The sequence below is a fragment of the Aquarana catesbeiana genome, linkage group LG01 (genome assembly GCF_042186555.1).
Source record: "Aquarana catesbeiana isolate 2022-GZ linkage group LG01, ASM4218655v1, whole genome shotgun sequence".
Lineage (NCBI taxonomy): Eukaryota > Metazoa > Chordata > Amphibia > Anura > Ranidae > Aquarana > Aquarana catesbeiana.
The window spans coordinates 385,065,557-385,080,030 of NC_133324.1; the positions used below are offsets into that span (position 1 = coordinate 385,065,557).

General features: G+C 42.8%; 1 protein-coding gene across 15 annotated transcripts in view; it reads left to right on the forward strand.

Moving 5' to 3' along the window:
* Window positions 1-14,474, forward strand: part of PRUNE2 (prune homolog 2 with BCH domain) — a 446,654-nt gene that overhangs the window by 319,314 nt on the left and 112,866 nt on the right. For all 15 annotated transcript variants that reach the window (XR_012245008.1, XR_012245007.1, XR_012245012.1 and 12 more), the window contains exon 10: window positions 13,380-13,441. Coding sequence is in view for 10 of the 15 variants with exons in the window: in XM_073634004.1 (XP_073490105.1) it covers window positions 13,380-13,441 (62 nt within the window). In the remaining 5 variants the exon portion in view is untranslated. The remainder of the gene's footprint in view (window positions 1-13,379; window positions 13,442-14,474) is intronic.

Below are 14,474 nucleotides of genomic sequence, written 5' to 3' on the forward strand. Positions count from 1 at the left end.
TGCCCATTACAGGCAGGGACCGCTGGCTCCCTGGTTGTGTAGCAAAGTCCTAGTGCCCAGCTGTCATCCTATGGCTACTGATCCTAGCACCATCTCTTCAGGCACTGCCAGCCCATCTGGCTGCAGTTGCCTCTTTGACTAACCCACCCGGCTAATCTTCCACATTCCTACCAGACTGACTCTGTATCCATCTCAGACTTCTCTCACCCAGTCCTCTCAGGCTGCCTCTCAGTTCTCCCTGACTGTATCACTCACAAGCCCACCTGGCTGTCTTCTCCCTGGAGATCTCCTGGACGTGCTTGCTGGCTCCTGCTGTCCTCACACTCCTCCCATGCCATTGGACAGGATTCCTCCTTGGGATATTAGATGATCCCTCCTGTACCTGAACTCTCAGGTAACCCCCTAATCTCTAGATTAGGGGGTTACCTTCAATGAGCCACCGGCAGCCTCCTAGCACTCCATCTCCAGCTTCCACCCGAACTCTCTCCTTCCGGCAGGGCTGACCCTGAGTATTTGAGAGGGCCTGCCCCTGCCAATCCATCTGTTGGGGATTTGTCAGGGCCCTCATGAATACTCCAGGCAGCTCCTCCTAACCTCGCTCCCATTCTTCTGGAAATTTCTCACAAGTTCCAAAAGTAGGGGTAGGTACCAGCGATGCTGCCTGATGAGTCATTCCAACTTCCTCCCTGGATCACTCACCCGACCAAGATTAAAACACAGGATTGTCCGGCAGCCAAAATATTTTACCTACACTACAAAAATCCTAACATTACCTACTCTAGCACACTAGAGGGTGCTACACTTGGATGTTACTCGACACGTACCACCTACCTAAACAAGTACAGGCAGTCCCCTAGTTACAAACATCCGACTTACAAAACGACTCCTACTTACAAACAGAGGGAGACAGCAGGAAGTGAGAGGAAAGGAAATTCACTCCTGTAAGAGTTATTATGGGAAAAAGGTGTCTCCACTGATGCTTTATCACCAATCCTTATTTCATCAACAACCCAAATTTTTCAAAATCCAATTGTCATTTGGACAGAATGTGAGGTGAAATCTTCTGCACAGATGCACAGACAGCAAAACAAAAGTTACAGTGGTGTTAACCCTTCCCTATGCTATCCAGAAAGCTTAAAAATCATTTTTTTGGCTGGAGCTACACTTAAAAATGTACCTGTTCCGACTTACAAACAGATTCAAGTTAAGAACAAACCTACAAACCCTATCTTGTTTGTAACCGGGGATTGCCTGTACACCACTTCATGGAAATGGAATTCCCTGATGGCAGTAGTCTCTTTTAGCAAGATTATATGCCCTGCCACACTGTAAAATTGTCCAAGAATGGTCTGAGGAACACAACAACAAGTTTAAGGTGTTCAGTTGGCCTCCAAATTTCCCAGCTCTCAATCCAATCAAGCATCTGTGGGATGTTCTGGAAAAACAAGTCTGATCCAAGGAGGTCCCACCTCGTAACTTACAGGACTTAAAGGGTCTGAAACCGAAGGCTTGGTGCCAGATACCACAGCATACCTTTAGAGGTCTACTGGCATCCATGACTCAACAGGTCAGGGCTGTTTTGGCAGCCAAAGGGGCTGTTTTGGTGGCAAAAGATGGACCTATTCAATACTAGGTGGGTGGTCATAAAGTTATTGCTGATTGGTGTTGTTGCCACAGACTGTAATGCCCTGTACACACGATCGGACATTGATCAGACATTCCATGGATTTTTTCTGATGGATGTTGGCTCAAACTTGTCTTGGATACACACGGCCGCACAAAGTTGTTGGAAAATCCGATCGTTCTGAACGCGGTTACGTAAAACACGTGCATTGGGACTATAAACGAGGCAGTAGCCAATAGCTTTCGTCTCTTAATTTATTCTGAGCATGTGTGGCACTTTGTGGGTCGGATTTGTGTACACACGATCAGAATTTAACCGATCGGATTTTGTTGTCGGAAAATTTTATAGCCTGCTCTCAAACTTTGTGTGTCAGAAATTCCGATGGAAAAAGTCCGATGGAGCCCACACACAATCGCAATTTCCAACCGCACATTTTCCATCGTAAAATCCGACCGTGTGTACAGGGCATAACTGTTTCTAGTTTCTGAGTCTGTGCTGTCAGCATCTGCAAAAACCAATGCTTTAGCCTCAAAGTGCAGGAAGCCTGCAATGTGGTGCCCTATTAAAGGTGGTGTCATCTGCCACTTTCTTTCTTGATCCAGGAGGTAAAATACATAAGGTTTAGTTAATGCTTTACTGTTCAAATTTCAAATGGTTAATCTGGAACTACATGAAAATTGATCACTGGCTCTGTTGGCTGTCTCTACTCCAGCACCCTCAAAGTCAGTCAGCCAATCAGGGGAGAAAGGGGGCGGGGCCAGGCTGGGGCTGAATGTCTGTATGGTTACACGGAGCTCTGACTCGACTCAGGTACCCCCATAGAAAGCTGAAGCTGCTGGCTGAGGGGGCACTCGATAGGAGGGAGGGGCCAGGAGCAACAAAGGGACCCAAAAAGAGGAGGATCTGGGCTGCTCTGTGCAAAACCAACTGCACAGAGCAGTGAAGTATGACAGGTTTGTTATTCTTTTTAAAAACTAGACTTTACAATCACTTTAAGTAACAGGACAGGGCTAAAAATGACCCCCCCCCCCGCCCCCGCCGTGGGTTATGTAAACCACAGACTGAACTCAAGGGAAATTAGCAGAATGGCAGGACTGTCGTTCTGCCTGAAAAGGGTTACCAGCATTGAGAAGGAAAGTAGAGATTGGCCTAAAAAGGAAAATGAAATAAAAGTTGGAGTACACTTTAGGATACCGTAGGCCTAGAATAGGACTGCTTTTGCTACCGGTGGCAGGTAAATACAGTATTGGGCTTGTCCTACCACCATTCCTACATGCTCTTCTTTTTTTAATCTTATATTTATTACCCTCGCAAGTCAGTTGTTTATGGGATCTTTTGCCACATTCCTGGCATGCCATACAGATGAGAAATAGAAAATGTATTGCAGTCAGCTGGTCCAACTCATAAAGTAATTCACCAAACCTGACTTGTAGGAACAATTCTTTGCTGCATTTGAGAAAGCTCCCAATGGAAGCCCTATAATCCTGAAAAGTCCTGTGACCAGCCCTTTTCAACTACGTTAGGTTGAGCAGAAATTGGCATCAGACCACCTATGAGTGGCTAAAGGGGTTCCCCAGATCCCACCACTATGATGAGGTCAATGTTCTCCTCATACTAAGAGTGATCCATAACATGTAACTGAACTTGGTAGATCTGTGGTGGGGGGGAGTGGAGACACCTTCAAAACTAACACTAGAGCAGTTAAATTAAGTTTTAGTGATGCATTTATGGCATGCGATACATCCTTAACAAGAACTAAAACTAAACCAATTAAAATTGACATAGCCCTCATACGCCAGAATTAACATGAGGCAAAGGGTCACTTACACTGTTTACCCTATCCCTTCACATTTATTGGCTACAGAAAAGACATGACATGTGCCCCTCTAGTCCTTGGTTATCAATACTTGGATACTAATAGGATACTGAACTTTGCATTAATTTGCAGAAATCAGTTACCGTATTTTTAACTCCATAAGACGCACCTGACCATAAGACGCACCTAGGTTTTAGAGGAGAAAAACTAGAAAAAAAAATATTCTGAACAAAATGGGCTGGCACCCGGTCCCTGCAGTGGGTGGCTGAGCTGGCAACCGGTCCCTGGCCCTGTTGTGGCTTGCTGGTCTGACTGGCCCTGTTGTGGCTTGCTGGTCTGACTGGCCCTGTTTTGGCTTGCTGGGACCTATGAGTGAGGGGGCGACCAATGTGGTTACACTATGCCATAGGTTTACTAATGGCAGCAGGTGAGCAGGTGTCCTGTCAGAAAGCTGCTGAGTTTACTATAAAAAAATAACTGTAAAAAGCAAGACTCCGGTGGGTGTATAAAGATGTCCGCTTGCTGACTTCTAACTCTAGGCTTACTGACGAAGAGTGCGGGTGTACCAAGATGGCCGTGACGTAACGTCACTTTGGTTGCATATTCTGATAGAACACAGGCCCAGGGCACGAAGCAACACGTAGTGACGTTGAGTGTCCATACGGCACGCCTCCGTGCACTGGGACTGCTCGTCTGCTGCAAAGCCTCCTGGGATGGGTTCTTCTACCCGGGCCGGGCCCCCTTCCCTTGCTATATCATCTCATGCGTGCTGCTGGGGTCTGACCAGGCCCGAAAAAGATGATCCCTGCCGCTCTGACCCCACCAGTGTGTTCCCGCATACGGCGCTGGCTGCCTCCCTTCTGTGGCTGTCCCCCTCGGATTACGGCCGGCCCGGTATGTGATGTGGCGACAGGGGGGGGGAGTCCTGCTCAATATTTGCTCCATAAGACACACATGCACTTTCCCCCCCAAAAAGTGCGCCTTATGGAGCGAAAAATACGGTATGTCCTTATTCTAAACATCATTACCTTCAACCTTGCATCAAGCTCCACTTAAAATAGTAAATTCCTTTTAAAGGAATTTATACACACTGGGTATTTGCCCAGCTCTTCTAAACGCCCTTCTCCTAGCAGGAGAAAAGCAGCATCAAAAATGCGCCTAAAGCCATTTGCATATGCATTTAGGTGCATTTAAGCACGACTAGCAATTGGGCGTCTATTATTTAATTTATTGTGGCTATTGAAATGAATATAGAAAACCCAGTGCTGTGCTAATCAAAATATGTACATCATCATAATGCATTTCTGTGCAATAAAAATAATTGCTAAAGATAAAATTGAAGATGACTCAAAAAAAGAGAAATAAAATACAATAGTGTCACAAAAATAAACAAACCAAGTCTTTTCACCATAAAATAGTGGAAAAAGTCCCACAGTAATAATCTCAGTGCAAAAAAGTGTGTGAGGATGAAAGGGATTCAACTGGATGTGATCCACACCACTTGCATACTCCTCTTCTTTATTTCACACAAGAGGCTTACCGCAGAGCCAAGTCCCCCTGAATCAGAGAAGTCAAAAAGCATTTAGGTTAGTATAACTATCCAGGAAAACAAATGAGCCCAGAGGATACCACTCGGTCTCACAAGTTACAGGATCATATTAGGACAAATACAAAAGGAGCCAGACGCTCCACGTAGCATAAAGCCATACATATAACGAAAACTACTCACATGTTTAAATCAACACAGTGGGGTTGATTTACTAAAACTGGAGAGTGCAAAATATGGTGCAGCTCTACATAGAAACCCATCAGCTTTCATGTTTAGTTTTGTCGTAGTTTAATTGAAGAAAGCTGAAGTTAGAAGCTGATTTGCTACTATGCTCAGCTGCACCAGATTTTGCACTCCCATTTTAGTAAATCAACCCCAGTGCTTTTTTTTAACAGAGTACTCCTGAAAATATTATCTTATGGCATCTACATCCTACGTGTTTCGTCACAACTGACATCATCGGAGGCTCGGCCTCGGGGACTGTTTAATGTTGAATGGACTTGTTATTCTTGTGACACTATTGTTGGTATTTTATATATTATCTTTTTTATTAATTTATCTTCCCTTTTATCTTTATCAATTGTTTCTATTACACAGAATTGCAATATGATGACTTATATATATTGTATATATAATACTTATATATATTGTATATATAATATACCATAGGTATCCAAGGGTATCTGTCAATGGTCAGGACTGACAGTTTTATAATAGTAAAGGACATGTATACACACCTTTGTCCAGTCCTGCACAACTCTCCCTCTACTCTATTTTCCTCTTCTGACAGGACCTGCTCCCTTATTTCCTTGTTCCAGCACAGCTATTCACTGGCCCCTGTCCCCCTTTGACAGCTCCCACCCCCACATCTTTCCTTGCTGCAGCACATATCGGCACCCACTTCTCTACCCCTTTGATATCTCCTATTCTCATACATTTCTCTGCTCCAGCCCAACTCTCCCCTAGCTCCTCTTCCCCTTTGACAGCTCCTGCTCTCACACCTCTCACTGCTCTAGCACAGCTCTCACTTTCCTTGTTTGGAAAGAGCTCCTCTCCCTATTATTACTCATCTCTCTGGCACACTTCACCCCTCCAACACAGGGAGGGTGCCTGCAGACTAAAGTGCCAAGAAGGAACCAGCCTGCTGGCATCTAAACTGCTGCTTTACTTTCCTCCTTTCCTGCACCTTCCTGCAAATGCCCCATAACCACAAATTCCCACTCACTGCCTCCCTTTTTCTATTGCATCTTTAGGCAACACAGAAGCCAGACTCCCCCACAAGTTTATCCCTTGCTGACTACTGTTGATTGTAGCAATGGTAATAACTCTGAGTTTGCCTAAAAGTGGTGTTTATGTAGTAACCAAAGCAACAGTCTGTAGAACAAGAATACGAATGGAAACTCTGTGCTGACACAGATAGCTAAAATAAGCAGCACAGCCGACCACAATATTTTCAACACAGATAATCTAAAAAAAAAAAAAGCAAATTGTAATGCAAACTGAAGGGTAGCAGTGTCTCACAAGTTTTCCAGAATAACCAAGAAGGCCAAAGAAAGAAACAGTATACAAAGGGAAAGTCTGCAGGACTCAGTAACAGTGGGGATATTTTTACTTCTGGCGCAGTGAAACAAAGTAACTAAAGAAGTCGATATTCATAAAATGGATAAAACATAACTGCTACCTGTGCCTGATGAGACAGAATAAGTATACCGTCTTTGTTGTCAGTCACCACTAGCCAATAACATCAGTAATTAAAAAAAAAAAAAAAAAAAGAGAGAGACTCCATGACCTATAGCCCCAACACCACTTGCACAGGTACCAAAATTATCTGCAGCTACTCTGTTACCTAACCAAGACCAATATAACATAATTCCAAAGGATCCAGCAATATGTCAAAGTATTTAAAAAGAGACCCTTCTTTATATATCTAAATTGTCCTGCAACAGAAAACCATTAACCACTACTGTCAGCAGCTGCCACTACACTTCTTAATTGCCGCTCGCACTACCGTCCGCACCCACCACAAACAAAATGTATTAGATTCATTTCATTTTATATCTCATGCTGGGAAAGGATTACCCAAAGCAAATCAGTATATATTTCCCAGATTGGACAGTTGTCATCCAAACAGGTGTTCTAATTTGAGATTTCACCCTAGAAATGGTCACACACTAGTAGATTTTCAAAAAACATTTGTACAAAAATTCTCAGTTCACTTAATGACTGCTTTAACATTTGATTTTGAAGTGATTAACTTTTCTGAACAAAAACATACATGTTAGAAATTCATTCATTAGGGAAACAAATTCCATTCCACTTCTTTCAATTTTCTTTTCACTGCAAAAACTGACTGACCACTAACAATTAGAAAATCAAACAAACAGGTGGGAAGTTCCCTGATGAGCTCCACTTTGCACATTCTAGACACACCTGAGGCTTCCTTGTCCCCACTACTCCCCTCCTTATTCCCTCCTTATTCCTTCTCTTCTCGCCACTTCACCCTCTCTCTCCCCCCTCCTCCCCAAGCTTCCCCTCTATATCTCTCTTTCTATCACTCCCTGTAAAACCATCTTTCTTTATTAAGTGGCCAAATATTGGCTTTACTTGGGAGCATTGTTAGTTTTTATTTTTTTTACTATTGCTATGCTGGGAAAGACACGTTTATTCACATTCATCTACTCACATGCGGGCCAGTAACAGCCTCCTTCGAATGAGCCTACTAGACCTTTAGCTATGGCTCCTCAGGCCAAATACCTGCTTTCCACACCCACATATGAATAGCTATTCATATGTTAGTTTATTATGGCTACTTTTATGTTTCACACCTGTTTACTGTATCATACATTATTTAAATAAAAATATTTAAACAATAAAAAAACAAAAGTAAAAAACAAAAAACAAAAAAAAAAAACAAAACAATATATTTATATTTTTTTAGAACAATTTGTTATTGAAATTAATTCTCTGTATTTGAAATACGGTATTTGTTCATTTATTTCCAATAACATTCAGTTATAAGTAAAAGTTTAACTCAAGCCAAAAAAAAAAAAGAAAATTGAACGAACATTCTTAAAACATTCTTAAAAAATTCAAATGGTGTATGGCCAGTCTTAAGCCTCATACACACAATCAGTTTTTCTGACAGGAAATGGGTGATAACAGGCTGTTGGCCGTTTGTACGCTCCATTGGACAATTGTTGTCAGATTTTCCGCAGACAAATGTTGGATAGTAGGTTTTAAAATTCTCCGGGGACAAATGTCTGTTGTCGGATTTTCCGAGCGTGTGTACACAGGTCCGTCAGACAAAAGTCCAAAGTACAAACACGCACACTCGCACGCAAGGACGAGCCAGAAGCAGTCGGTCTTGTAAACTAGCGTTCGTAATGGAGAATTAACATTCGTGACGTGGCAAATTATGAAATCTCGAAATAATGAAGCCGCTTTGGTGATACTGATGGAGTTAATGCAAACAAATTTTTAAAGTTTTTTTTTTCTAGTGATATCAAAAATAATATTATTATGATTTTTTTTTTTTTTTTTTATTTGGGCAAGTTACCACAACACCATTATCCCATAGTTTTTAAGATCAAAGATACAACTATGTTGGTGTTCCTTGTCAATTTTACATTGTATTTTTTTAAATGTAACTGCCTACTCCCAAACTGTCATTTGAAGTAAAACACATAGCCAAGCATTATTCTCCACAATTTTTTTTATTGTGCATTAAAAAAAGAAAACAAATAAAATCAGAAATGCTATCTGCCAATATAACTTAACCAAAAAGTGCATTCTATGCATCCAAAAATATAGAAAATATACCAAATCAAATAATTATTATTTAACCAAAAAATAAAATAAAAGCATGCATGTGTCCTGCTTTTTAATAAAGGGGTCAACAGTGCCAAGAGTTGGTGAAAGCAGGGGTCCGTCATCAGGAGATAATTCCGAAAAACATCTGGATTATTCTCCTGGAGCTCCCGCAGCAAAGGCATGTGACATAATTGGTCACGATTAATAAAGCAACCAATTTTTGGTCCAAGAACTCTTCCTCCTTTTGTTCCTGGACAGGACTTGGGTCAAAGCAATAACTCCAAGGCCAATAATAAATAACACGTTATCTCCTCCGATCCTGCAACATAGCTGGTCGCCGTTCAGAAACTGAAAAGCATGAAATGAAAAGCGCAAAATGAAAAGTGTGAAATGAAAAGCGTGAATCAACACTCACCAAACTTCTACTAACACGAAATTATCAGAAGGAGCCCAAAGGGTGGTGCTAAAGAGCTGAAAAACAACGTAGTACGTCACTACATTCGTATTTGTTGGCCGACAATTCCTTGCCGTTTGTATGCAAGACGAATTTGGGCCAGCGCCCTTCGGACAAAACTCCATGGTTTTGTTGGCCAACAATCCGATCATGTGTAAGAGGCTTTACTCTTGTTTCTCTAACAACTGTGTAGTATTACATTTCCCCTCACTTTTTTTGTCCTGCAAACAACGGTCATCAGGACAGAAGATGAGAACAAACCACATAGACAGCAATTGAAACCTAACAGATAATGCCAGATCCTTGGCTGCCTACTGAAATTCTGGAATTTAACAGTTCATTAACAGGGAGCAGTGGTTTGCACATTAACTTTAAAGCAAAACTAAATGTGCAAAAAACAAAAATTGCAAACGGGCGGGCATTTTTTTGCAGTTGTCCCTTCTGCAATAAAATGCACTTACCCGCCTGTTCGCAATCCTAAAGGAATAAACATGAAGCTGCGCATGCTCAGCTCTGTTTAAATTTCTGGCACAGTGTCAGTAGGGCAGGATGAGCGACTCCCACGTATGCACAGGAGTGACATCATTTTGCACTGGCCAGTTAAGATAAAAGAAGCAAGAAGGAAGATGGAGGAGGATGGAAGAAGCCAGGAACAAGATGCCAACTCCAGTGTTGGAGATCGGGTAAGTATTTTTGCCTTTAGTTCCACTAAAACCTTGATGAGGAACCTGAACATTAGCACTGTTGTTACTTTACAAACATTATAGGCAAGTTCAAATTCAAATATTAAATGCCTACACAGTAACATATAAAGTCCACATGAGCTCATAAAACTCTCAAATGGAAGGCAAAGTAACTGTGTATAATGTTCTTTAATGACTCAGAGCCTCACCAAGGAAAAAGTGCAATAAAAACGCTGTGTATCATAGTTTCCGGGCAACTAGTGGCAACAGTCCCTTCTGAAAAGCCAGCTATCTGTACAAAGATGGTCCTGTATAGCAATATCCATTGGTAGAATGTTACACTGTAGCATTGTAATAGGCCAAGAAGAAACTCTGTCGAACTCTCCAGCCAGCATTGATGGCCAATCTAGGGCTATGGAATAGCAAGCTTTAACCACTTCCCGCCCGGCCTATAGCGGATTGACGGCCGGGCGGTGGTTCCGTTATCCTGACTGGGAGTCATATGACGTCCAGCAGGATAACATGCCGCCACACGCCCGCGGGGCCCGCATCGCGGATGATCGGTGGAGCGGTGTGTCATTCCTCCGGTGGAGGCTCTTTATCACCTGATCAGCCGTGTCCAATCATGGCTGATCACGATGTCAATAGGAAGAGCCGTTGATGGGCTTTTCCTCACTCGCGTCTGACAGACGCGAGTAAAGGAGAGCCGATCGGCGGCTCTCCTGGCAGGGGGGGTCTGCGCTGATTGTTTATCAGCGCAGCCCCCCCTCAGATGACCACACTGGACCACCAGGGATGGCCACTAGGACCACCAGGGAAGAGGGCAACATGTGGATGGCCAGGTATGTACCCCATGGCCATCCACATGTGCCCAGTCAGTGCCCAATCTGTGCCAATCAGTGGCCACAAATGGGCACTGATTGTCACCATTATATTGCAGCGATGCCCAGCAATGCCACCCTTAGGGGCATCAATGCCACCAATCAGTGTCATCAGTGCCACCCATCAGTGTCCATCGGTGCCACCTGTCAGTGCCCACTTATCAGTGCCCATCCGTGCCACCTATCAGTGCCCATCCATGCCACCTATCAGTGCCACCCATAAGTACCCATCAGTGCCACTCATAACTACCCATCAATGCCACCTACGAGTGCCCATTAGTGCCGCCTATGAGTGCCCATCGCTGCCAACTATGAGTGCTCATCAGTGCCGCATACCAGTGCCACCTATCAGTGCCCATCAGTGCCACCTATCAATGCCCATCAGTGCCACCTATCCGTGCCCATCATCAGTGCTCGTCAGTGCCACCTCATCAGTGCCACCTCATTGGTGCCCATCAGTGCCGCTGTATCAGTGCCCATCAGTGCATCCATATCAGTGCCTGTCATTGAAGAAGAAAACGTACTTATTTACAAAAATTTTTAACAAACAAAGAAAAACTTGTTTTTTTTTCAAAATTTCAAAAGAAATCTCTATTTGTGGGAACAAAATGATAAAAAAATTGTTTGAGTACAGTGTTGTATGACCGCGCAATTGTCATTCAAATTGCGACAACGCTGAAAGCTGAAATTTGGCCTGGGCGGGAAGGTGTCTAAGTGCCTGGTATTGAAGTGGTTAAACATCTACCAAATTACCTTGGATGAGGCAAGGTTACTTTGTTGTAGCAGCTGATTGAGGTTTGTGACACAGAATTGTAAATGCAAGTGTTCTACTGTCACTTAGCCTTAAAGAAACCTCCAGAGAGTGCTTCCAAGCATACAAAACAATTCCAGGGCAGCTGTTTTTTTTTCTTAGCTCTACTCTTTCCAATACTGTTGACCAGGTTGTACACCAGCTTGTATTGCAAAGGCTCACCAGTCTTCTATGGTTGAACATTGTCAGGGACAGGCCCAACTCTAGGCACACAGAGCCAATACACCAAACTCTGTGTCAGCCTTATGTATCTACTGACACCATATCCCCAATGTCCCTTTCCTTGTGCCTTGTTACAATGTATTCAGTCTCCACCCCTATGAAACCATTGACTACAGTCATTGCATGGACAGATAACTACATGTGGGTAAGACTATCCAGACCCTTTGGTCACATAGTCATGTAAAAAGTGCACTTATATTCCAAAGTAGCACTATCTGGTCCAAATGTTCTTTTAATCTCATATATAGGAGTATATTTTAAAGGTTCCATATTTGAGTGACCGAAGACTGTAAGCAAGGGACATATAACAAAGTGGGGGGGTATCTGACATCATATATCACATGACAGCTGATTGGAATTTCTGGGCTGGTATAACAGATAAAAAAGTTATATTCCAAGCTACAGTGGCCGCATGCAGTGTTTGGGGCATGACATAGGGTAATGGTTAACATCAGGGTTGTGGGGGGGCGTGCGGGGTCTACTATGCAGGCCCTTAAAAAAAAAAAAAAAAAGTTACATTTGCCAATAAAAATACAGCATCACAGTAGTGTCCTCTGTCCCCTTCACATCACTCCCCCAGGTCCTCTGCCCCTAATAGCAGTGTCCTCTGCCCCTTCCCCCAACAGTAGTGTTCTGTACCCCCCAAATGCAATCTCCTCTGCCCCTTCACATCACCCCCCCCCCACTGTATTATCCTCTGGCCCCCTCCCCCACAGTAGTGTCCTGTATCCCCCAATGCTGTGTCCTCTGCCCCTTCCCCCCCCCCTCACTGTAGTGTTCTTTGCCCCCTATAACAGTGTCATCTGCCCCACCCCCCCACAGTAGTGTTCTGTACTCCCCCCCTTAATGCAGTGTCCTCTGCCTCCTTCACATCACCCTCCCCATTGTAGTGTCCTCTGCCCCCCTCCCCCCACAGTAGGTTTCTGTAACCACCCCCCCCCCCTCAAGGCAGTGTCCTCTGCCCCTTTTAAAACACCCCCTGTAGTGTCCTCTGCCCCCATTTGTGTCCTGTACACCCCCAAAACAGTGTCATCTAACCCCCTTCACATCATGCCCTCCTCTGTCCCCCCTCCCCCCACATACACACAGCGCTGTGTAGGTAGTACTTGTTTGTCAGAGTTCATATTAGCAAGCTGGTGATTGGTTGCTAGGAATGTCAAGCAACCAATCACTAAGCAGCTCCCACCCCCGTCCTCCATCCAGCTCCCGCCTCCCATTCTCTGCTCTGCAGTTAACAGGAGAGCGACGGAGGTTGGGGGAGGCAGAGCCGTGGTCACAATCCACCTGTCGGGCCCGGTTTACATGTTATATTTATCTTACATAGAAGAGAAAAAAAATCTAGGCCATAATTCCAGGATATAATTGTTTTGATGCAGGGTCTACTTTAATTGGAAGACATATAAATCTGAATATGATTAGCAGACACCTAGTTATGATACTTTTTTTTTAAGACTAGTAAATCTAGTATTTCATGTTTACATTTTAAGTCCAAAACATAACAACTAATTTTGAGTCCTTTCTTTTTTCAGATCACCAGTATTGGATAATGTGGGAATGGACATCCCATACGATGCAGCAGAAATCAGACCTGGTAAAAGAAGCTAATGACATCTTCCTTAATTATAAGCGTGTTTTCAACATTTCTATTTATTCATTATGGTAGCATTGTTCTGTGAAGTTACACCCGTACTGTCACAATGGTGCAGGAAATTATTTATTTTTAAACATGGGAAGTGATTCAACTTTAATTTCACTTGTGAAGAAAAAAGCAGTTTGCCTTTCTTAGTTTCTAATTAGTCTGTAGAACAGCCACACAATGATTTGATTGATCATTTAAGTAATACTACATTCATTTATATGTGTTATTTCTTTTTATGTTTTGTTGTTTAGCTATTTCAATTCAATTAAACAATTCTTTCAGTATTTGATACAATATATACAGTGTTTGATAATGATTCCATGACAGTACAGTACATTATTATAACGTCAAATACATATTTGGGATTTTTGCTACCTTAACTGCACTTATCTAGGAATTTACCGAGAGGCATAGTTTGTTTATGTCATCTAAACCAAAAATAGAAAAAAAAAATAAACAGGTCAACCAGTTTACAACTAAAAAGAGGCAGCATGCTATGAGCACATAAAATAAAAATCCAAGCACTTTTCTTAGATAGCCAACAAAGTTTACTGAGTTTAAGTGCTTGTTACCCAGAATTTCATATTCCTGATATGTGCCTGCTGTACCATGTACTTGTATGAGAAAGTATTCTGTTCTCTTTGTATTGCTTCCTTTATATGAAATCTCTGGTGTTCCTGCTAGTCTCTCTTTTTTCCTAATATAAACTGACCACACTAAGCAGGAGAGCACATCGTGGTCAGTTCTCTAGCTATGCTGGGAAGTCAGTGTACTCTCCTCCAATGATTAGACATGTCCCAACACGACCCCCCCCCCCCAAAAAAAAATATATTTTTTTTTCTTTTTTTAATATCTATGCACAAATGTTTTGTCTTTCATTTCTGTTTTAAGCTGAATGGGTTGTTTTACAAGGTGATCGTTTACAATCACCTTAAAGTGTTACTAAACCCAAAACCTGCATTCACTATATCTGGTCTTCCAAAGA